General features: G+C 36.1%; 1 protein-coding gene across 1 annotated transcript in view; it reads right to left on the bottom strand.

Moving 5' to 3' along the window:
- BTAF1 (BTAF1 RNA polymerase II, B-TFIID transcription factor-associated, 170kDa) overlaps nt 1–24,147 on the bottom strand; it is a 122,028-nt gene that overhangs the window by 55,705 nt on the left and 42,176 nt on the right. Inside the window, exons 3-11 of the mRNA XM_006831136.1 lie at nt 19,955–20,069; nt 18,221–18,367; nt 13,792–13,955; nt 10,651–10,787; nt 7,914–8,043; nt 7,146–7,214; nt 5,041–5,130; nt 4,326–4,421; nt 4,051–4,227 (exon numbers count right to left, since the gene is read on the bottom strand). Coding sequence (XP_006831199.1) covers nt 4,051–4,227; nt 4,326–4,421; nt 5,041–5,130; nt 7,146–7,214; nt 7,914–8,043; nt 10,651–10,787; nt 13,792–13,955; nt 18,221–18,367; nt 19,955–20,069 — 1,125 coding nt within the window. The remainder of the gene's footprint in view (nt 1–4,050; nt 4,228–4,325; nt 4,422–5,040; nt 5,131–7,145; nt 7,215–7,913; nt 8,044–10,650; nt 10,788–13,791; nt 13,956–18,220; nt 18,368–19,954; nt 20,070–24,147) is intronic.

The following is a 24,147-nucleotide window of genomic DNA, read 5'->3' as shown; positions in this document are numbered from 1 at the left end:
TCTAGAGCTAGTGGCATGCATTCAGACTTCTAGTTTCCTCAACTATGAGATTATAAATCTCTTTGTTAAAGCCACCTACTTTGCAGGATTTACTGTTACAGCAATACTAGATAAGACAGTGAGAAGTAGAGATAAGGGGAGAGATGGCTTATTGGCATTTCACACTAGCATTCTGAACTAATTTTTCCACAAAAACAATGCCATCGACATATGTAGCTAGACTGATTATACTGTACTAATGCGCAGTGTAAGGACATCTGGTAGCGTAGTGGTTACGAATCGGGTTGCGAACCGCAAGTTCAGCAGTTCAAAACTACCAGCTGTTCTGTGGCAGAAAGATGAGGCTTTCTGCTCCCGTAAAGATCTACAGTCTCACAAACCCTGTACAGGGTAGCTATGAGTCGGAACTGACTCCACGGCACCTAACAACAACAATGCACAGTATAATACATTATTATAAATAAAGTAGGGTTTTATGGCCTAATCTAATAAACTAACTGCTATCCATAAGATAAGAAATAGCTTATCAGAATTCTCAATAACCTACAAAACAAGCAGAAAAAACTAAATTCATTGCCACTGATCTGATGCTGACTCATGCGGTACATTAACACGCTGTACTGCAAAATTGGTTTGAACCACAAGGTTCAAGTTCATCAGTCGCTCCTTGGAAACCTGATACCGGGTCGTTATGGGTAGGAACTGACTTGATGACACTTAACAACAATAACATCTCTGTATAGGGGTTCTGACTGTAAATCTTTTATAGGAGTAGACAGCCTAATCTTTCTCCCATGGAATGAATGGCTAGTGGGTTTGAACTGCCTACCTTGCGGTTAGCAGTCCAGTGCTTACTCTACAGTGCCACTGGGGCTACTTCCCAATAACATGCTGCTGCTGTTGCTACATGGTATCAAGTCAATTCTGACTCCTAGCAACCTTGTGTAGGGCTTCCAAGGCTGTAAATCTTTACAGGAGCAGAAAATCGTATCTACCTCCTGCAGAGTGGCTGGTGGATTCCAACTGCTGACCTTACAGTTTGCAGCCCAAAGTATAACCCAGTATGCTACAATGGCTCTTTAATACCTCACTAAGAGAGCACAAATTCTTATAAATAGGAGATTATGTGCTGACTTCATTTTGAATATGACAGCACAAAAAACACACCAACTAATTCCTAGTTCTGGTTTAATCCCTAACAAGTTCTGAGATCTTGAGAAAGGCATCGACTTTCAGAACTGATTTAAAAAAATAATAATAATAATAATAATAATAATAAATCAATAAATATAAATATATATATATATATATATATAAATGGTAATACTATCTAAAATTTTCTTCTTAAAAAATCTGCTATAAAGGATCTATTAAGAAAACAATGATAGTTCATAATAAAAGAAATATGCCCATGTTAAGTTGCTTGCTTATACAGTTACTGTAAGTTTTCTGAAACAAGTTTCATGTCTGCTTCTGTTGTATGTATCTTGTATCACTCAGCAGGGTGCCTGGTAGCACTTGGAGTAATTAATATTTAAATGAACCAAAACCATTAAGACAAGTCATGACAGGCTCTTCATTAACTGCAGCAATTTTTAATGAAGGATAATCCTTGATCTTAAAGAGTACACAATGTACCTAATCATATTAAATTCTTAACTCTCTGGTGAGGAGTCCTAGTGGTGTTAACTGTTGCGCTGCTAACAGCAAGGCTGACAGTTCCAACCCACCACAGCTACTCTGAGGGAGATGAGGCTGTCTGCTGAGGTAAATACTTACATGTCAAAAAGCCTAGGCAGCAGTTCTACTCTGCCCTAAAGGGTTGCTATGAGCCAGAAATGACCCAACAGCAGTAGCTTGGGTTATCTCGATGATACTACCTCAAAAAGTCAAATCCTGGCTTCTGGGACAAGATGGTACAACTGGTAACTGCGATGAGCAGACCCTCTGTAACAGGGAAACCAAGTGAAACAGATACAAATGGTGATCCTGAAATCCTAAGCTTCGGAGGAAAGGATAAAGAGGTAGACTGAGCATCGACTGAAAGAGAATCTTAAGTAGAAATGGCGAGAAAGGAGACAGACAGGAGAGCTGCTTGGAGTGGCACAACCATCTTGAGCTTTAGCGAGTAGCTGTCCCTACAGCAGCCTGGATGCAGCTTTCCCTTGCTCCCTATGTCCTCCTGGTAGTCAGGGGTGTGACCAATCTCCGCCCTGGCTCATCAAATGGCCAGTGACATCTGCTCCTGGCACAACCTCTGCTCTGCTTGGGGTTGGATGACGGGCATACCAACCCCCAAGTTTGGAGGCGGAAGAATTTCACGTCATTTTATCTTTTATTCGAGTCCTGGTGTGGCGCAGTAGGATAAGCACTAGATTGCATACCACAAAGTCAGAAGTTTAAACCCACCAGATGCTCCTTGTAAACCGTGTACAGGATCACTATGAGTAAGAACCGACTCAATGGTGCTTAACAACAACAAACAACATATTTTTTGTTGTTGTTTGTTTTGGGGGGGATAGCAAATGTTCCCATATGGCCCAGTCACATCTGTACCTCCTGAGACTACCCACTGAGCAAGTGCCACTACTCACTTCTGTACCACCTGATCAATGATAATCAGCAGCCAGTATCAGACCAATCTGCCCTAAACTAAGAGACACAAAGAGCAAACAGAGAACTGTGTACACCCTTCCAGTCTCTGTCACACTCACCAGGAGAGAGGTGATGAGTGCTGTAGAACACACCAACATATAATCATCAACTAAATATAATTATAATACCACACTGTTTCAAAGACAACAATTGCAGTTTACACAAAGAAACAAGAGTGAATGCCTCAAACAAATGAGTAAAACACAGCAAAAAATATATATAACACCAGAAATTGTATCAGAGCTTCCTGATAAAGTTTAATATTAAGACTTCAGGAATACATTAAAAGGGCAAAGAAGTAGAACTGAATTAATGGAAGACTGAATTTGTGAGTTAAAGAAAAACCTCTCAATAGTCACCTGCTAGAGAAACAATTAGAAGAAAGAAGAATAACAAAAAAGCCAAAGAAAGCCTAAAATGTATGAGGGACATTATCAAGAGTAATAACTTACATGTGATTCGAATTCCAGAACAGGAAGAGACAGGGGGTAAAAACCCAGAAAAGTGTCAGAGTTGTTGGAAGAAAACTTCTAACACATCGTGAAAGATGAGAAGATACACATTCAGTAAGTGGACGAACTCCTAACAGGTAGTTCCCAAAAGAAAATCACCAATACATATATAATTAAACTATTCAAAATCAAAGACAAAGAAAGAATCCCAAGAGCAAGAAGAACAAAAAGCCTAAGCAATAGGATGACATATATAAAATTCTAAAAGAGAAAAATTGCCAACTAAGAACTGTATACCCAGAAAATTGTCCATCAAACATAATGGTGAAATTAGGACATTTCCAGATACACAGAAATATAAGAATTTATAAAAAATAAGACCAAACCCAAGTCTGGAAGCATGACAACTTTGCCTCGTTATATCTTTTATTGCTTTTATTACTGGAGTTCTTTGGCTAAAGAGCCAACAATAGCAAACAATACAATCTAAGATTAACATACATGACAATATCAGGCAGAACTCAACCCAGATATGGAATTATTCAAAGTTAAACAAACCTGTAAGACTGAAAATAGAGAAATAGAGATATCAGCTTGCAACAACAAAAAACACACGGAAGTAAAAAGAAAAAAATAATGTAGTTACAGAACTTCCAAATTGAGAGGAAATCAAGTGTATTTCAAGAAAAACAAACCTAACTATGTTCCTAAAACCAGAGCTAGTCTTACTCCAAAACATAACTCCTTAGTCCTAGCCTCCCACATAAGTTAAATATGTAAATAAATGCTTTTTTTTTTTTTAAAAGAAAAAGAAAAGTCATCAAATCTTGACATGTCTGTAACACTTAGAAAATAGGGTTATTTTAGATTACCAAAATTGATGAAAATCAGCTAACTGTGAGAAAAACCTTCCCACAAATGTTTTAAAAGAAGAGGTATTTACCTGACGAACTGCCAACGCGTATTTTATTCCCAGAAGGCCACCATGTCTAACTTCCCACTGCTCTTGTGTAAGTAATTTAAGTAGCACATCCACAGTCTTATGAACTCCTGTCTCATTCATGTGTTTTAACACCACACCTAATGTTTGAGCACACGTTTCACGAACTGGTGCCACAACCTACAGATGAGAAGAGAAGAAAACTTACACCTGCAAACAAATTTATTTTGAAGAATCTGAAATTTGATTTGGCAAAGGCTCCCTTAGGTGATACTTACTTCATCAGAAACAAAATCTCCAAATCTGTCTAATGCAAAAACACAAAGAAGTCTAATAACCAAGTCTTCCAACCATTCTTGATGCTGTTGAATCATCTGTTAAAACAGTCATTTTTAAATAACAAAGATCACACTTTGAACTTGGAGAGGAGAAATGAGGGACAGACTATTTTGGTTTTAAACCCTAACAGTCCCAATTAATATCCTTAATCTTTACTTACATCCTCTTTGGTGATATATTTGATTCAGATAAACACGGTAAAAAATTCTTAAAATTCATTCATTTTATTCTGTTATTATACTCTAAGAGAATTAAGAAATTATCTAAGGTTGCTATTATATGTTACTTATAAACTTGCTAACCTATTTACCAGTGTCCCTGTACCACATCAATCATGCTCCTCATTGACTTCTCATCTCACCTTATTCACCTCACTCTAGTTTTCAATCTCTTATATCCTGCTCAAACACTCTTGCTTCTACATACATAGGATTTTCATTTGGTGTTTCTGAACATATATGTCTTTGCCCTTAACACATTCTTTCTCTGTCTACAGACTTCATCCTATCATTTTTACTTTTTCTCTCTTATCCCCCTCTTTCCATATTTCTTCCTCTTATTTACCTCTCGTCTCTATATTCTCTTTTCTTTCTATCTTGGAAAAAGCAGCCAAGTACTGAAATGGAGTGATCACTGATGCTCTGTAACACCTACCTCTTCTAAAGTGCTATCTCCCATTTTACCCCCACTTTTTCCATGAGCTTTAAGGATTTCCCTAAGTCCAGTGCCGGCACCATGTCGAACCTAAAAGTGCAAATAAAAGAAACTGGTGTCAGAGGTTAAATGCTTAAGAAATGGAGTTTTACTTTTCTCCAATATGAAAAAAGGATACTGCATTTTTATTAAATTAGAATATGCTAAATAGTGTTTCGTAAGAAGGTATTTTGAAGAAACACATTAATTTCAAAATACTCCTGGTTATATGAAGCTTTATAAAATAGAGCTAGGAAAACAGATACTATAAAATCGTTCTGAGGTATAAACCCACATTGCTAACATTACTTTGCCCTCTAACTAGCATTCAAAATTGCCCACAGGAAAAGAGTGGGAGGAATGGAAAATATACGAGGGTCAGTTAAAAAGTAATACTACTACAGTTCATACATGCATGAGTTTATTCTAAACAAAAATGTTTCAACATGTCTCTGCAATCAGTGGATAGCTGCAGACAATTTTCTAAGTAATAACAGGATAAGTAAAAAAAAATTGCTATAAAATCCTAGAAAACTTTATTAAGCAAAAATATGAAAATGTGACGCTATTATTGTTTTCCAACATCTAGGTCTATAAACTTCCGTAAGCAGTGTTTTCCATCTAAACCTCCTCCAAAGGATTCTGAGCTCTTTGACCGACAATGTCAATATGGCAATTTTGGTATCCTTGAGGGACTCAAATCATGTGTCTTTTCAGTATTCTGAGTTTGTGGAACAAAAAGCTCAAAGGGATGCAGGGCATTTGGGGCTAGGTTTCCCAACATTTTTGTAGGGTAGTCCTTGCTACTCTCAAAGAACGAGCAGGTATATTTTTGTGAGGAAAAACAAAAAAAATCCTTGGTTCAACTTTCGTGGCCTTTTTCTTACCAATGCAGTTTCTAGTTTTCTTTAAAATTCTTCCTAATAAAATCCCATGTTTGTCATGTGCCCTTCATGTGTCTTTCAAGGAAATCTACCAAAATTAGCCCTCAGAAATAGTCATCGTAAATTTCTAACTTGCTTCTCTGTCCTGAATTTAACTGGCCCAGCAGATCTCCTCAAAAGCCACTATTGTGATGGGACCTTGGTTTTGAAGGCACGCTAGTAAAACTAAGACAAGTGTTATTACTTATAGAATTTGTGTGCAGCCACCTACTGATCACAGACATGTTTTCACATGTTTTGTTTGGAATAAACTTGTGGCGTGTATGAACTGGAACCCTAGTATCAACACTTTCTGACTCACCCTTGTATATGGTTCTTCATAACCTCCAACACCATCATTTTAGAAATATATGCACCAAGATTAAAATCTCAAAGGCTCCCAGTGGTAAAATCCAAAGGCTGATAATCCAAAGTATCTTGTGAATAATGCTTAACTGTGGTCCTAGGTAAACTGCCTTCCAAAGATAAAGTGGGGGATACTTTCTGCAGCATTTTCCAGAAGGGAAGTAAACAGGCCACTAACTCTGCACTCACTTATTCAAGACTCCATTTGAGATAAGACTCCAATAGCTTTACATAGAAGAACATCAAGGAATAGAATGCTGCTAAAAAGTATTGCAAAGCAGTTTTAAATTCCCCACACGCCAACAAGAGGGCAGCAGAATGGTTTTAGATCACCAACCTTCAACTTAAATGGAAGGCGTTTCACTCTCATCTTTACTACATACTGGGACCTATTCAAGATTTCTTTGAAGAAATATTTCTGAGGCTAAGAAGATGGTTTGAAAACAAACTACTGTTCTTGAGCAATCAAAATTGTCTATTTCCAAAGGAAATGAAGTCAGTTTCTCCCATCTGGGAGAGAGATGCAAGCCTAGAGACTTTATAGCTAACCTGAACAAAAATAATAATTCTTAAATAAACATGATTAAAAGGCTATGAAAGGAAAAAATGCATACAAAATTTTCTACAGAGAAAGTCAATGACATGAAGTGCCCTTTCCAATGAATACTGAAAGGGACACAGGAGAATAGGGATCATGTCAGTGTACACTGTTCTTGACACCGTTCCCTTCACTAACACAGAAAACAACTGAGAGAAATTGTAATGAAGAAATCTTACCTCCCAGGATGGATTAAAAAGGTCATTACAAAGTTCTTCACAAAAGCTTTCCAAAGGCCATTCATTTGCCTGAATAAGAAAAAAACAGAATTGCTGTGACTTCAAAGGATCTCTTTTTTTTCTAATAATATCGAGCAATTTAACAAGTATATTTATTTGTATGTCTAATAATAGTTGTTGTTAGCTGCAATCAAGTTGATTCTAACTCATGGGGACCCCATTTGTTACAGAGTAGAACTGCTCCATAGGTTTTTATGACTGTGGACTTCTTGTACAGCACAGTTAAACGCTCAACTACCAGCTGAAAGACTGGTGTTGGTCAAGCCCACCCAGAGTACCTTGAAGACAGGCCCAGAAATTTGCTTCTAAAAGAAGACAACCTTGGAAAGCTTATGGAACAGCTGCACTTTGTACATGTGGGGTCAATCTGAGTTAAAACTGATTTGATGGCAGCTCCAACAACACCTTTTAACAGAAAACAGATGACTGGTCTTTTCTGTCATGGTGCCGACTGGGTGATTTCAAACTGCCAACCTTGCAGCTAACAGCTGAGTGCAAACCATCTTGAACCACCTACGGATCTTCTAGTAATAATAATCAGGCTTTAAATTTTTTAAGTAAGATTTTTACTAATGAAATAAGTAAATAATCTTATAAACAAGATTTTTACTAACAAAATTTCACTCAACTACAAAATACTATTTACTTAAATATTAGAAAAAAAATACAAATAATTACAATGGACAATTCAAGGTATTTTAATAGTACCTCTTCAATTAAGGAAGAGCTGTCAGAAATATTATCAATCATGACTTTGGAATCATTTGCAGACTGATTAATAATAACATTTGCTATTTTCCGTCTCTTTTCTTCCGGCTCCCCATCAGTGCTATCATTGCTAAAAAAGAAAAGTAATCATTTAAAAAGTATACAAAGCGTAATGTGAACATAAGAACTCATATTCTGCTTTTATCATTTATTTAAAATTTCATGTATCAAAATATCGGTAATTGCTTAAATTTTTTAGCAAAAAAATATTCTACTGCTCTTGTTGTTGAATATAAAACAGGTTAGTATATTTTTGCTTTCAAAACTGAATCTTAAGTTTATCAATGCTTGTTTCTTCTCCCATGCTACAACCAGTTTGTTCTTTTATTTTAAATTCTGTTACTTCAACATCCTAAAATTGAACCAAATTGAACATTTTAAGGTTTTTGGTATCCTAGAAAAAAATAATATACTGAGCAATACAGTATAATCTTAAATAATACGGAAATAAGGCAACTGGATAAATGAACACAGTGCATAGAAAAGTTGAGGCATGGTTATATTATAACAAAGACCAAAAATATCAAGGCTAGCCCAGTATAGCAAATCATCACGAAGGCTAGGACAAGCAATTCTATATTTATTCAGTTGTCAGCAAAAAGAAATAATTAGCACATTTTAAGGCAAATACATTCTTTTGTAAAAATAGTTCCTGTCACTCCATTTTAATTGTGTAATTTATTAGATCAATCATTCAAGCCTCCCTAACCTCATCCTCTATTACATTTACCCTAATTCTCTACAACATAACCATAGATTGTCCTTCATCAAGAAGCATGTTTCTACCTCTAGGCATTTGCCCTTGCTATTCCCTCTGTCATGGTATGGTGCTGTAGGACAAACACTTGACCTCAAGCTCAGTTTGAACTGGAATGTCTGCGGTTCAAACTCATCAGTTGCGCCTCAGAAACTCTACACATGGCCACTATGAGGTGGAACCGACTCCATGGCACTTAACAACAATATTCCTCGATTTAGAAGGCGCTTTTTCTACATACGCATGTCTAGTGCCCTCATTTCTTTCAGATTATTTACTCTAAAGTCAGTTATACGAAGCACTCCTAACCATCCTATATAAAATTTAAAACCTTCTCTACATAAAACAACTCACATGTTTCTTCATTTTCTTTATCCTTAGCCCTTATTATTAATATACTATAGATTTCACCTATTTATCTTTTTCCTCATCTATCTTTCCCTCTAGAATGTAAGCTCCACAAAGGCAGAAATTCTCTCTTTAGTCATGACTGCATATCCAGGGCTTAGAACAGTGCTTAGCATACAGTAGGTATTCAATAAATGCTTGTGAAGCAAGATAAGCATTAAGGTCGAATATTTCAAACCTTTGGATAAAATGCTTGCAAGAATAGAAAACAGAGGAGACAATTATAACAAGATCAATGAAGAGTTTATATTTTGAAAATACATCTTAGCCACCTGGATCCCCTGAGAATGGAGCCAACCCATTGTAGTGCTGTGGCAGAAGCTCCAAGGCCCTGCCTATATGGGAAAGGTCCAAGCTAGTTGGGATTCACAGCTCCTGGGCTCTGCTGAGCTGCCCTCACCAGCAACCCAGGAGATCTGGGTCCCCACATAGGCACGCCGTATGTAGACTGCCAGGCTGGATGAGGGAGGCTCGCTGTGTAAATAAAATGTGTTTTGGTAAAACAAACCTTAATCCCCAAGTAAAAATTTCTACCAAGTACATGTATAATTTTATTTACCTCCACCCTATGTATCTTCCTTTTAAATAAACATTGCAATCACTTTTTAGCTTTGTGAGAATGGAAAGGAAAGCAAAAAATTTTTCATCTGCAGCAAAATCCTATTTTCACAGGCTTTCTAGTGTTTATTAATTTGTCATTTATGCAAAATTTATCGAACACCCCTAAATATGCTTTTAAACTCCTAAAAAGTATTTGAATCACCCTCTGAGAAACACTGCTCTAAGCCATGCACAGGTAATACTTTTCTCTAGTTTATTTTATCCACATAGTTCTTTCCTATGACAGAAGACAAACAAATCTGGATTATCCCATTACGTGGTGCAGCATTAGACCAGGGAATAGGTGATGCAATACTATAACACCAGTTGTCACTGTACTAATGCAGTCAGTGTTCTTAACTTGAGGCTCCAGACCACCTCAGAGTTCCCTCTACTAGTCTCCCTTCTTGGAGTCCTGGTGTGATACTATAGGGTAAGCACTGAACTGCTAATCATAAGGAAGTCAGTTCAAACCCACCAGTTGCTCCTTGGAAATCCTATGCAGGGTTGCTAAGGACCTGACATTGAAACCAACATGACAACACTTAATAACAACAACAACACTCCCTTCTGCCCACTCATTCTGCCAATCCTTCAGTTTCTTCAATACTCTATAATTTAAAGTGCACATTTCCTCTGTCTAAACTGCTCTCCCTTTTGAAGATCTTCAGCCCTCATTCAATTAGAAAAAAATGAGTAAGAGGAAAAACAAATGTGCACTTACAGAGTTTTCTGGGGAGTTGGTTCTAGTCCCCAGCATTAGTAAATAAGTTTTCCTAAAAATTAAGACAATCTAAATGGTATCCACAACTAAAAACAATGTCAGCAAAACGTGTTTTACAAATTTAAGCAGAAAGATGTAAGCTACACAGCATTACTGTTATAAATGAATAAGCAGAAAAAAATTGCTACCTCTTCTCATTTGTTTCCACTGCATCCCTGGATCTCTGCTTTGCAAATAACTTGGCCATTCTTTTAGCTTTGTTCTTTTGTCTATTGCTCATTCCTGCTCGAAATTCTGAATCAATCAATTCAGCTGCCTGGAGAGTCTAAAAGAATAAAAGAATATCAAGTTTGAACTTCTGAAGTGAAGATATTCATAGTCTCAGTCTCAGAAGGTTACAATGTCATTACATTTCATAATCCTAAACACAGAGAGGGGTATTCAGGAGGTGAAACTTCAAAATAACCATAATATCACTCAAAAGTTATAAGAATTAGGAGCATGAATAAAACAAACTAGTGATGCCCATCATCTGTTGAAAAAAATTTAATTACAGCTGTCCGTAGTTGTTCGAGCCCCCTACGGTAGTTTATCCCATGCACCTTGTTGCTCTGAAGCAGGCCTACTCCTTTACTCTCTTTGCCATTAATGGGAGACACTATACAGGCTATATGATAAGAAGGACTTTCAGTCCAAGTCTAAAAATCTTTACAAGCTTAATTTTAAGATTCAACTAAAACTTATTCTTCTACAATCATTGTGGGTCACTGGGTCACTGGTGTGTATGTCCTGCTACAAGCTTGGTCTAATGCCATATATGAGGATAAATCAAAAAGTACTACAACAAAGCCACAGAAAGCTTTATTAAACAAAAACATTAAAATCTGAAGCTATTGTTTCTCAGCATATATGAAGACAGTGTTTCCACCTCTCTAATAGTTCTGGTATGGCGCTGTGGGTTAATGTGCCAGACTGCAAAGCTGTTTGAACTGCAAGGTTGGCAGTTCAAGCTCACCAGCTGCTCCTCGGAATCCCTATACAGGGTCGCTATGGGTCGGAAGCAACTCGACAGCACTTCACAACAACAACAACAAGCATTCCCCAAAGAATTCTGTGCTCTTTTATACAACATCAAAACAGCAGTTTGGTCATCCTTGAGGGATTCAAATCATGTTCTTTTAAATGATCTTTGAGTTTTGTGAACAAAAAGAAGTATGAAGGGCCAAGATCAGGGCCATAAGGAGGATGGAATAAAGTATTTTCCTAACGAAATTTTTGTACGACAGCCCTTGAAGAATGAGCAAGTGTGATGTTTTGAAAAAAAGCTCAGTGCAAATTTCCTGGCCTTTTTCTCACTAGTACAGATTTCCATTTTCCTAAAACTTCTTCCTAGTAAGTCCTCGTGGTTGTCAATTGTCCTTTGCTAAAAATATAACAAGATTACTCCCTGTGTATCCCCAAAAAACAGCTGTCATAATCTTCTGAGCTAAGTTCTCTGCCTTGAATTTAACTGGCCCAACAGATCCCCCAGGAAACTATTGTTTTGGATGGGCCTTTTTTAGAAGGCACCTAAGAAGACTATGGAGTCCTGGTGTGGTGTTGTGGAATAATGCACTGGACTAGAATGTTGGTTTGAACTGCAAGATCAGCAGTTCAAATTCACCAGTCAGTCGGAACTGACTCAACAGCACTTAACAACAAAAGAAGACTAAGACAAGGGTATTTCTGAGAGAACTTGTCTGCAGCCATCCATGGATTATAGACACATGTCTTAACATGTTGCTTGGAATAAACCTGTACCGTGTATGAATTGGAACAGTGCTTTTTGATTTCCCCTAGTCTACATAGCTGAAATGCACCTATGACAACAACTAATGTTATGCAACTCTCTCTCAAAGATCCAAAACATAAAGTCAACCCAACCTAAATCTTACAAGCCCCCAAAATGGCTATTGACCATTATATATCTAGCTATTCTGATATCTGTAGCTCACTCTAACACACCTGGCTCAATCATTTCCTCTCAAGTCCAATTTCCCACACCGTGATCACATTACCACATTTTTCAGTTCAATTTTTACTACTTTCCTCTTTTTTACTTCTACCTTACTCTTCTTCCCTTTTTATCTCATTTTTTTCCCATTCTTTCCTGGTTACCATTTTATTTTCTGCCTCTTTATATGCTCTCCCATTTACCCTTTATGTATCTGCAATTTATCTGGTAAAGTTATTCATCATCACAAACACTCCCAGTCTTAAAATTATCCTTTAAAAAATTCCAATGCTTGAAAAGACAACTCTGCTAATGCAAAAGTAAAATCAAAGGAAAGGAGCAGGAATTTATAATGGGATCTATATGGGTCCCTAGAAGGATTATGGGGCAAGGAGGAAGAGTACAAAACCACTTGAAATGTAATTCACTTGCAGGTACATTTCTCTGAGGAGAGATGCACAACTCTTACGAAAACTTCATAAGAACCTGTGAAAGAACAATAGAGTTAAGAAACACATGAGAATCTATTGCAAATTAGAACAGGAAAAGAGGAGTCTACATGATATAGTCATTATACTGGAATAAATGAAGCTCTCAAAAAAAGAATGTACATACTCACAAATTAAGCTATTTTAAGTACAAAAAAGTGAACATGGCTTAAAAGGGCACACAGACTTGTATATACATAACAAGGATTGCCAGTGGGGACATGTGTGTCCACTGATTACTGGAAAAAGTTCTTTTATTACTTCATATTATATACCCTTTTGAAATAAAAAATCATGTTTATTACTTTCTTGATTAACATAAAAGATCTCCAATATCGGCATATCTGGCTATGATAATCCTTACTAACACTCACTCTTCCAAGAGTTTACTTTTTTCCCCTTCACCAAAGAACACAGAAAAGAGTTATCAGTGCAACTAGGCTCTCTCAGTATCAGTGGCTCCTAAAAGCTCCACCAGTTTTTATCTAATAGCCTAGTGTCCATGAAGTAGGCTGAACTTCTGTTTCTGTAGAATCTGTCACTGAAAATCTAACTGACCAAAGGCACTTAATAATGGTGGCACAAATCAGCAATGAGCACAACTAAGCACAGCATTATAAAAATAAAAAATTACAGTTGCACAGTGTGGTGTTATCGGTTAATACACTGGACTGCAAAGTCATTTGAATTGCAAGATCAGGGGTTTAAGCTCACCAGTAACTCCTCAGAAACCTTATACAGGGTCACTATGTGTCAGAACGAACTCGACAGCACTTAACAACAACAGGCAAACTGAAGCAAGTCCCTGAATTATTACTTGCAATCAAACAACCAAAGGTTTTACCTACAGGTTGTTTGTTTACAAAAGCTGCTGCAGTTGGAGTATAATCCAAATCTTCATCATTAAACAATTCTTCAGTACTCATTCCAATTGCTTCTCCCATATTAAGGCCAAGTTTCTTCTGTAATAGTTTCCGTTGGCGTGCTATCCTCTCTTTAGGATCCACTTCACCTTAAATAGAAAAGAAATACATTTCACATTTCTTCCAAATCAGTTAAAAAGTTTTCTAATTCATTCAAATCACAGGCTCCATTTTAAAAAAGCAAACTATTAAAACACCATCCTTGCCAATTAAAAATCACTCCGAACACTTAAATATGTCAGAAATGGTACCTATTCATGATTCGAAAATAGCGTTCTAGTTAACAAAACATTATAGCAATTTTCACTGTAATTCTCCCATCACCCTATACTAATTATCAGACATTATAAAGTAGTAAGACTTATTTCCATGTAAATAAATCAATCTTATTTTATAACTACACCTGTCACACATGCGCAAAGATCTAACTAGGCAAAACACAAACTCTAGATTTTATTAGACAGAAAAAAAATAAATGCTTATTCCAAATATGGCCTTTATATATTCCTAGAAGAGATACTGCATGGCTTAAAATCAGGAAAGCTGTGTGTCAGGGTTGTATTCTTTTACCATACTTATTCAATCTGTATGCTGAACAAATTAGCCAGGACGTTGACTATGAAAAAGAATTCAGCATCAATAACCTGCAATAAACAGGTGACATAACCTTGCTTGGTAAAAATGAAGAGGACCAGAAGTACTTATTGATGATGACCAAAGACTACAGTCTTCAGTGTTCATTACATCTCAACATACATAAAAAATCTTCACAATTGGACCAATAAAGAACATGGTGAAAATACTGAACTTGTCAGGATTTCATTTTACTTGGCTCCATAATCAAAATTCATGGAATCAGCAATCAAGAAATCAAACAATGTATTGCAAAAGGCAATCTGCTGCAAAAGACCTTTATAACGTGTTAGAAAGCAAAGGTGTCACTTTACAGACTAAGGTGCACCTGCTCAAGTTATAGTATTTTCAATTGCCTGACTCCGGGTTTGACACTGGACTTCGAATCACACAGTACGCAGTTCAAACCCACCCAGGGCTCCTCAGAAACCCTATACAGGCTCATTATGAGTCAGCGCCGACTCGACGGAATTTAACAACATCTACATGAGACAGCTGGACAATGAATAAGGAAGATTGGAGAAGAACTGATGCATATGAATTATCACATTGGCAAAAAATACTGAATATGCCAAGGACTGCCAGAAGAACAAACCAACCCGATTTGAAAACAGCACAGCCAAATAATGCCTTTTAATAGGGAGGATGGCAAGATTTCATCTTACAAACTTTGGACATGTTAGCAGGAGGGACCAGTCCCTGGAGAAGGACATCATAATTGGTAAGACAGAGGGTCAGTGAAAAAAAGGCAGACCCTCAACAAGACAGCTTAAGACAGTGGCTGTAACAATGGGCTCAAACGCAGCAAGGACTGTGGGGATGATACAGGACTGGGCAGTGTTTCGTTCTGTTGTACACATAAGGTTCAGCTAACTTAAAAGCACCCAAATGACAACAATGTATTCAAATATGTAAGTTTATATGTAATGTTTACAACACCAAAGACAACTAAAAATCAAATGTTTAAAAATACTGGTGGTAAGCGGTAACAATAAAGAAAAAAAAAAGAGGTATTCAACTTTGAGCTATGGTGTTGGAGGAGAATATTAAAAGTACCATGGACTGCCAAGAGAACAAACCAATCTATGTTGGAAGAAGTACAGCCAGAATGTTCCATGGAAGCCACGATGGTCACACTTCTTTTCTCGTATTTCAGACATATTGTTAGGAGGGACTAGTCCTTGGAGAAGGATATCATGTTTGATAAAATGGAGAGTCAAAGAAAAAGAGGAAGACCACCAACGAGAAGGATTGGCACAGTGGTAGCAGTGATGGGCAGAAACGTAGCAACTATTGTGAGGTTGGCACAGGACAGGGCAGTGTTTCATTCTGTCATGCACAGGGTTGCTAAGAGTAGGTACTTACTTGATGGCACCTAACAACAACATGTATCATAACTCATTTACGACAAAGTCATCGGAACAGAACCCAATTATAAGTCATGGACTACCTGTACTTTCCCATCGACACCATATCCTTTAAAAGGGCAAAAGATACAGATATCCTAGATGTGATTCTTGAAACAAGTAAATCTGAATAAAGTAAGAAGAACTTCTAGTTAATGACAGTAAAGAACCAATAGTCTTCATTAACTGTTACAAATGTGTCACACTAATGATAAGATGTTAATAACAGGGAGAACTGGGTACAGCATATATAAGAATTCTCTAAGTTACTGTCTCAATTTTTGTATAAGTCTACAAATATCCTAAAAAATTTTAAGAGACATGATTAAAAGACTTAAACATATAAAACGGTTTCTGGAAACTAAAACCAGTGATAACAGATTGATAAAAAACTGAGTGAACAAACACACATAAGAACAGTTTAGAAATTCTATAGGGTCAAATCAAAAAAGAGAGAAAGGGAATCTGGACCAAAACTAGCCATCTGAAATTTTGAAGGTATAACAGGAAACTAGTTAAGATTAACATTATTCCCTACACATGTTTATACTAAACACCTGTTTATACTAAACAATGGCATTTGTTCCTAAGCCCTAAAATAACAGAGCTAGGCTCTACAGAAAGGGAGGTACCTAACTGGATATAGATGCCAAGAAAGAAGTAATACAAAGTTTAAAGGAACCCAGGGCCTTCATAAAAGACATAGAAGAGAACTCCCCCCCAATAAGCAAAAGCTGTTTTGTCAAAGAAAACATTAGGCATCCAAAAGTGATGACTACCAGCTCACAGGTCCAACACCGTTTAACAGAGTCCAAAACTAGTCCTCCAGGCCAGGAAAAGTCACACAGGGGAAAATAACCAAAACCATTGTGAAGGAATTCATAAATACAAAAGGACAAACACAGATCAGCAGACTTCAAAGAAAACCTGATTCCATGGTTCTAAACAAGCACTCCTCAAAACACTCTGCCTTACGAGCACCAAAAAGTGAGCTCCCAAGAAACCTGGGTTCCGAACTTCAATACATATCAGTCATCTGTGAAGTTTTTATTTTGAATACAATTTCCTAGAATTCTTCACAGTTTAAACCAGAATCTAAAATAAAATCCAAATGCATATTTTTCAAAGTGGTCCATGTGACACTGACTTTTACTTCTGGATAAGGACCAAAGATCTCTAATAATCCATGGGCACACTAGTAAAACAGCTAAACCTATTAGAAGTAAATTTTCCCCCCCAAACTGGACAGTTTTCAGGGAAAAAAAAAAATCTACCTCTTTTTTCAGAAAAACAAGATCCTTTTTTAAACGTAAGCAAAACCAAACCTAACTTACAGGTATCAAGTCGATTCCAACTTATAGTGACTCTGTAAGACAGAGTAGAATTGCCCCATAAGGTTTCCAAGGCTGTACATCTTTATGAAAGCAGACAGCCATATTTTTATATAACAGCATTGCTTATGGGTTCAACTGCCAATTTTTGGTTTGTGTCGAGTGCTTTAATCATTGTGTCATTATGGCTAACTTAAGCAAACTCTCCTTTTAATCCCCTCCAAAAATAATTAAATTACATGTTCCAATAGAAACCATACAGATATTTGACATTTTAAAAAGATGAACAAATTGAAAATGAATTCAAGATGAACTTAGCTAGCTATGCTTTGGATAATTAATTTAATTAGCAACCAAACAAAACACTGTTCTGTTTTGGTTTTTAGTCAAAAAGGCAATTTATTTACTTACAGAAATCCATTAAAAACATCAAGGTTTTTTCCACTCAAGGCATCAATCTTGAATGGCCAAAACTTTTATTTTATATCCAGATAGATTCTGTAAGTTTAAAGATAATGGGACAATTATCCTTCCAAGCTTTTTTTTCCCCCTTTAATTGTTAGTTTTTTCTTTGCTCACCAGCATGAACAGATCGAACAGTATCTAAGCATATTTATTATGAATGAAATTATGACAGTCTCTCAAATTCTCATAATAGTGAAAATATTACCAATTTGTATTCTGGCTTTAAAAATCTGTCAATATGACGCTCTTGGGTAACACATTTTACAATTTCTATGAATTAAAAAATCATTGCTTAAATATTAATATTTATCTATTAATGATACATATAATACATATTCACTTGGGAAGATATCCTCTGTGACTTTTCCTACCCACAGTCCTCCCATCTGCAAAATTTAGTGAACTTACATTTTGTGACATTTATTAGCCTATACATGACTGTGTACAAACACATCAATTGACAAATTTGTTTAAAAACACTGAACATTTCAAACTTTCTCATATGATACTATTACATACCGGATTTTTCATCTTGGACTTCAAATTCTGCACCAGCAGACCCCAAAAGTGATGCACCATGTTGTAATAATCTACAAATATCAAATCTGTCAAAATTCAATCGATCTGTAGTAGATGAATCTTCCATAGAACTTTCAGAAGTAGGGTCTAGATGAGGTTTAAAAATATTTAATTTGACCATGTAGCCAACGTGTAGAATCAAAGAAAACAGCAAATTATTACTTGCAGTTGGTTTATAAAATCTTAAGGAAAGTAAAAGGTGAAGGAAGCAGAAAAGTTATTGTGGGTTTATTTATGCTCAGTTCTTAGTTATCTGTGAATGAACTATTTAACTTGATGGTTCCTCTTCTATAAACCTTCAGAAAGTTAGTGGGCATATGTGTAACTATTTCTGACTACAAAGGCACAATGTATTTATTTAAAAATATAGATATAAAGAAATACTGTCCCATGTTGAAATATACATACTATCAAGAAAATACACTTTTCTTGATGTATGTAAAGTTATGTAAAACACAAATATATTCACTGAGAGTATTAATGAAGAAAGCTAACAAGCACCATCCCTCCCTATACCTAAAGAATATTTAGGACACAAACCAACTACTCATTCATTAAAACTCACTTCTCACAATATTAGCAAATTACCTCCTGATAAACTACTAAAATTATATATCCATTTGAAGCTTTAAAAGTATCTATTAAATGTTCTATGTTTCTGCATGCACACACAAAACCATACACACTAATACATACACGAAGACTTCAAAAAGTTCATGGAAAATTTTCATTATCTTTTAATTCCATTTTTCCACAAACTTTTTGAAGCCTCATCGTGTATGTCTGTGGTGTTATGCATGTGTGTATATGTGTATATATGTATATACATATATACAACAATATATATATAATATATACACACACATATAAATTGCTTACCGACTTAATAATTTCTTTAGTTGGCATTTGCAGCAAACATATCTATAAACTAAAATGCAACTGCTTAACTTAAAGAAAACTACCATGAATATTTTAAGATTTGAAACAACCTCACTGTCAATGTTTATGCTGATATAACCTATTAATAATGGAAAAAACAAAACAAAACCAGGTCTGATGTCTCTATTTACTAAAATAGATAGGGAATACCATGTTAGAAAAGAAAAAGCTCTTTTCTAACACGCTATAATTTTTGGTTATATATTTTCTCTGATGAGAAGATAGCTTAACACAATCACTGAAAATATTAGGTGTCAGCAGATAGAGCAAAAATTTCAGGCAAGTTAAATAAGATTTATGACAAAAGTGCTGTCTATCAAAGTAACTTGGAAGTGAAACTCTAGGTACATCATACTAAATTTTCACTTAAATACTGAGCTTAAATTTAGCAAATAATTTCACTATTGTACTCTCTCAGCAAAAACAAAAAATAACTTCCAAATAATTGCACTATATGAATTCAGTTCCATTTTTTAAGGACATAAATTCCTTGAGGAAAGTGATAATCATTATACAGCATACATACTATAGAATCAATACTCTTTTCAAAGAAATATATGAAAACATTAGTTGACTCAGCAGTGTTTTTTTAAATGAGGAAAACATCAGCTTATTCAACTGGTAAGTCTATGGCTTGAAAGCATGAAAATTAAGCCACTGAAGTAATATAAATTATATAACATAGCTAATCCTACAGCTATGGTATTCTGCAAACAATTTTTCCACTTAAAGCACCTTGTTTAGTTCTTGGCACCGGATTCCATTCAGGTACATTTCTCACTATGGCTTCAACAGCTTGTCCTGCTGCAATCCGGGTATCCCAATTTGTACTCCTTAAATACATCAATACCTTAAAAAAATTATAAGGTAAAATAGTTATGTATAAAAAATATTGCTTGCTCAACGTAGCTACAACAGAGAAATAACAAATTAACTTCTTATTAATTTATAATTTAGCACTCTCCATATTTATAGTAGCATAGTGGTTATGAATCGGGCTGTCAACCTTAAGGTCAGCAGTTCGAAACTACCAGCTGCTCCACGGGAGAAAGATGAGACTTTCTGCTCCTGTGAAGATTTACAGCCTCGGAAACCCTGTACAGGGTCGCTATGAGTCGGAACCGATGCCACGCACACCACTATATATATATATATATAAAATCACTCTTGAATTATTAAAATCATTAGAAATTCTATTATTCACTGGAAATATTGCTACCAGTTTCCAAATGGAAAGCAGGAATTTTTTATTTTAAAAATATTTTTTAAAAATTATACAGCTACTTAACATGCTAAAGACAATTCATTAATGGGACTTATTCATTAAGTCTCATTACTTAATGCAGAAAAGTAAAGGTTATATTTTTGCCATGTAGTTGTGGCGATCCCCTACAAACAAAGTAGAATTACTGCAATGGACTTTCACAGGCTTTCAGAAACAAATTGCAAGGTGTCTCTGGTTAGGTTCAAACTGCCAACCTTTTGGCTAGTAGTGAGTGCAAAACCATTTGCATCGGGGAGGGAATAACTTTTCAGTCTAGGAGTGGAGGTCCCTAGGACCATCAACGGAGAAGAGCCAAGAGCGGGAACCTACCCAGAGAAGCAGTGATGCCTGAGATGGAGGCAGAGACAATGATGTGGATCGATGGAGCAGCTGGGGACTTTAGATCCAAAGAGAGAGAGTGACTGTGTGCTGAAGACTTGTGTGTGTGTGTGTGTGTGTGTGTGTGTGCGCGTGGGGAAATAGTGTAGGGGGCAGGCTTTGGTCAGTTGATGATGCATGGAGGGGGGGATTGTAACCATGGCAATGATAACGATGTAAGATAGAATGAATGTAAAACTAATGTTCTCCCATGTAAACTATCATATAATTCACAATAAAACACTTTAAAAAAATCTATTCTATTTCTATATGCTATTAATAATCTGAAAATGAAATTAAGAAAACAATCCCATTTATAGCAGTTTCATAAAACATTAATAATAAATTTAACAGAAGAGGTATAAAAGTTATAAACTAAAAGCTAAAAAATATCTCAATACTGTTAAAGGAAATTAAATTTAAAAATATAAAATATTTAATCCCATGTTTATGGATCACAAGACTTATTATAGTTATGTTGTGGCTTTGTTGTTAAGTGCTGCTGAGTCGATTCCGACTCATAGCAATCCTTACAGGTTTTCAATGGAGCAGCCGGTTGCCGATCCTGAAATTCAAAGTGACCTTGCAGTGCAGTGATTTCTCCCACAACACCACACCAGGACTCCACAGTTATAAGTTATAAGGGCAATATGTTGCTGTTGTTGTTAAGTGCCATCGAGTTGGTTCCAACTCATCTTGAGTTTTTATAATAGTGGTCTCATATAATAATTGTCCTTTTGCAATTAACTTACTTCAGCAAGATTTGATTTATTGACTACTGCTTCCATGAGTGCTGATTGTGGATTCAAGCAAAATGAAGTCTTTGACAACTTCAATCTTTTCTCTGTTTATCATGACATAATTTATTGGTCCAGTTGTGAGGATTTTTGTTTCCTTACATTGAGGTACAAGGCTGAAAGCTTTAGCCTTTCGTCAATGAGTATTTCAAGTCCTCTTTGCTTCCAGCAAGCAAGATTATATCATCTTCATATTACAGGCTTGTTACCCTTCCTCTACACTTGACGCCATATTCTTCTTCAGACAATCTAGCTTCTCAGATTAGCTCAGCATACAAATTGAATACATATGGTGAAAGGACACAACCCTGGCATACACCTTTCCTGATTTTAAACCAGTCAGTTTCCCTTTGTTCTGTTTGAATGGTTTGTACAGGCTCCTCATGCACAATTACGCATTCGGGAATACTCTTTCTTTGCAATATTATCTTATCTATAGTTTGTTAAGATCCACACAGTTGAATGCCTCTGCATAGTCAACAAAGCATAGGTAAACATCTTTCTGGTATATTCTGCTTCCAGTCAAGATCCACCTGACATCAAAAGGATATGCCTAGTTCCATGCTTTCATTTGAATTCAGCTTGAATTTCCTGCAGCTTCCTGTGCATATAATGCTGCAATGGTTTTTTAATTATTTTCAGCAAAATTTGATTTGCTGTGATATTAATGCTATTGTTTGATGATTTCCACATTCCATTGGATCACCTTTCTTTGGAATGGACACAAATACGGATCTCTTCCAATTGGTTGGTCAGGTAGCTGTCTTCCAAATGGCTTTGTATAGAGGAAGAGTGCTTCCAGCACTACATCAGTTTGTTGAAGCATTTCAATTTGTACTTCATCAATTCCTGGAGACTTGTTTTTCACCAAAGCCTTCAAGGCAGGTTGAACTTCTTTTTTCAGTACCATCAGTTCTTGGCCACATGATACTTCTTGAAATGGGTGAGCATCGACCAATTCTTTTTGGAACAGTGGTGACTGTATTCCTTCCATCTTCTTTTGATGCTTCCTACATTATTCAACATTTTGTACACAAAATCCTTCAATATAGCAATTCAGGATTGAAAATTTCCTTTAGTTATTTCACTGTGAGAAATTTGAGCATGTTCTTGCCTTTTGGTTTTCTAACTCCAAATCTTTGCACATTTCATTAAAATACTTAACTCTCTTTTTCATCTGCCCTTTGAAATTTTCAGTTCCATTCTTTTATTTCCTCATTTCTTCCAGTTGCTTTAGCTTCTCTACACTCAAAAGCAAGTTTCATAATCACATCTGACATCCATTATGGTCTTTTCTTTCTTTTTAATGACTTTTGTTTTCTTTATGTATGGTACCTTGCTGTCATCCCACAACTCTTCTGGTCTTAGTCACTTGTCTAATGCACTAAATCTGTTCTTGAGAAGGTCTCTCAATTCAGGTGGGATATATTCATGGTCTTATTTTGGCTCTTGCGGACTTTTAAAAATTTTCTTCAGTTTCAGCCTGAACTAGCATCTGAACAACTGATGGCCTGTTCCACAGTCAGCCCCTGTCCTTATTTTGGCTGATGATATTGAACTTCTCCATCATCTCTTCTCACAGATGTAGTCAGTTTGATGCCTATACATTCCATCTGGTGAGGTTCATGTGTACAGTTTTTTGCAATGAATAAGTCACTGGTCTTGCAAAATTCTATCATAGCTCTCCAGCATCATTTCGATCACCAAGCCTTATTATACAACTAACTACTGATCCACTGTTTCCAACTTTCACATTACAATTACCAGTAATCACCAATACATCTTTCTTTACTGCATGCTTGGTCAATTAAAGAAGCAGGTAGAATTCTTCAATTTCATCACCCCTTGCTCTAGTGGTTGCTGTGTAAATTTGAATAATAGTGGTATCAGTTGGTCTTCCTTGTGGTTGCTGCTTTTGTTAAGTACCATTGAGTCGTTTCCATTATATAGCGACCTGTATAGTATTTCCAAGGAGCGGCTGGTGAGCTGAACCGCTGACTTTGCAGTTCAAACTACCCTTGAGGTTAAGTGCTTATCCTATGGTGTCACACCAAGACTCCTGGTCTCCGTTATAGACATATGGATATAATCCTGTAACAGACAACACTGTACTTCAGGAAAGATCTTGATTTGCCTTATTTTTTATCTTAAATATATACCTATTTCAGGGGGAAAAAGACAAATTACAATTACAGATTCCTAGGATCCATTATTGGAAATTCTGCATTAGTAGATCTGAGGTATCATGATCTGTGCACTGGTACTTTCTTGCAACTCTAGGCATGCTCATGAATCATGATGTAGAACACAGTTATGAACATTTGGTGAAGATGTTTCCATTATACATATACTCTTTTAAAACATTCCCCAGAATAGATTGAATTCAACATTAAATGTGTCTTTTTATCTCACAGGAAATGTCTGTTTTCATTCATCTGCAGTCCACCTTAAATACCTAATTTATAAAATGCAAAGATATTAAACATTTT

Source organism: Chrysochloris asiatica, unplaced genomic scaffold (assembly GCF_000296735.1).
Source record: "Chrysochloris asiatica unplaced genomic scaffold, ChrAsi1.0 scaffold00003, whole genome shotgun sequence".
Taxonomy (NCBI): domain Eukaryota; kingdom Metazoa; phylum Chordata; class Mammalia; order Afrosoricida; family Chrysochloridae; genus Chrysochloris; species Chrysochloris asiatica.
The sequence above is the reverse complement of the archived record's forward strand: the minus strand, read 5'-3'. Positions and strand labels throughout refer to the sequence as shown.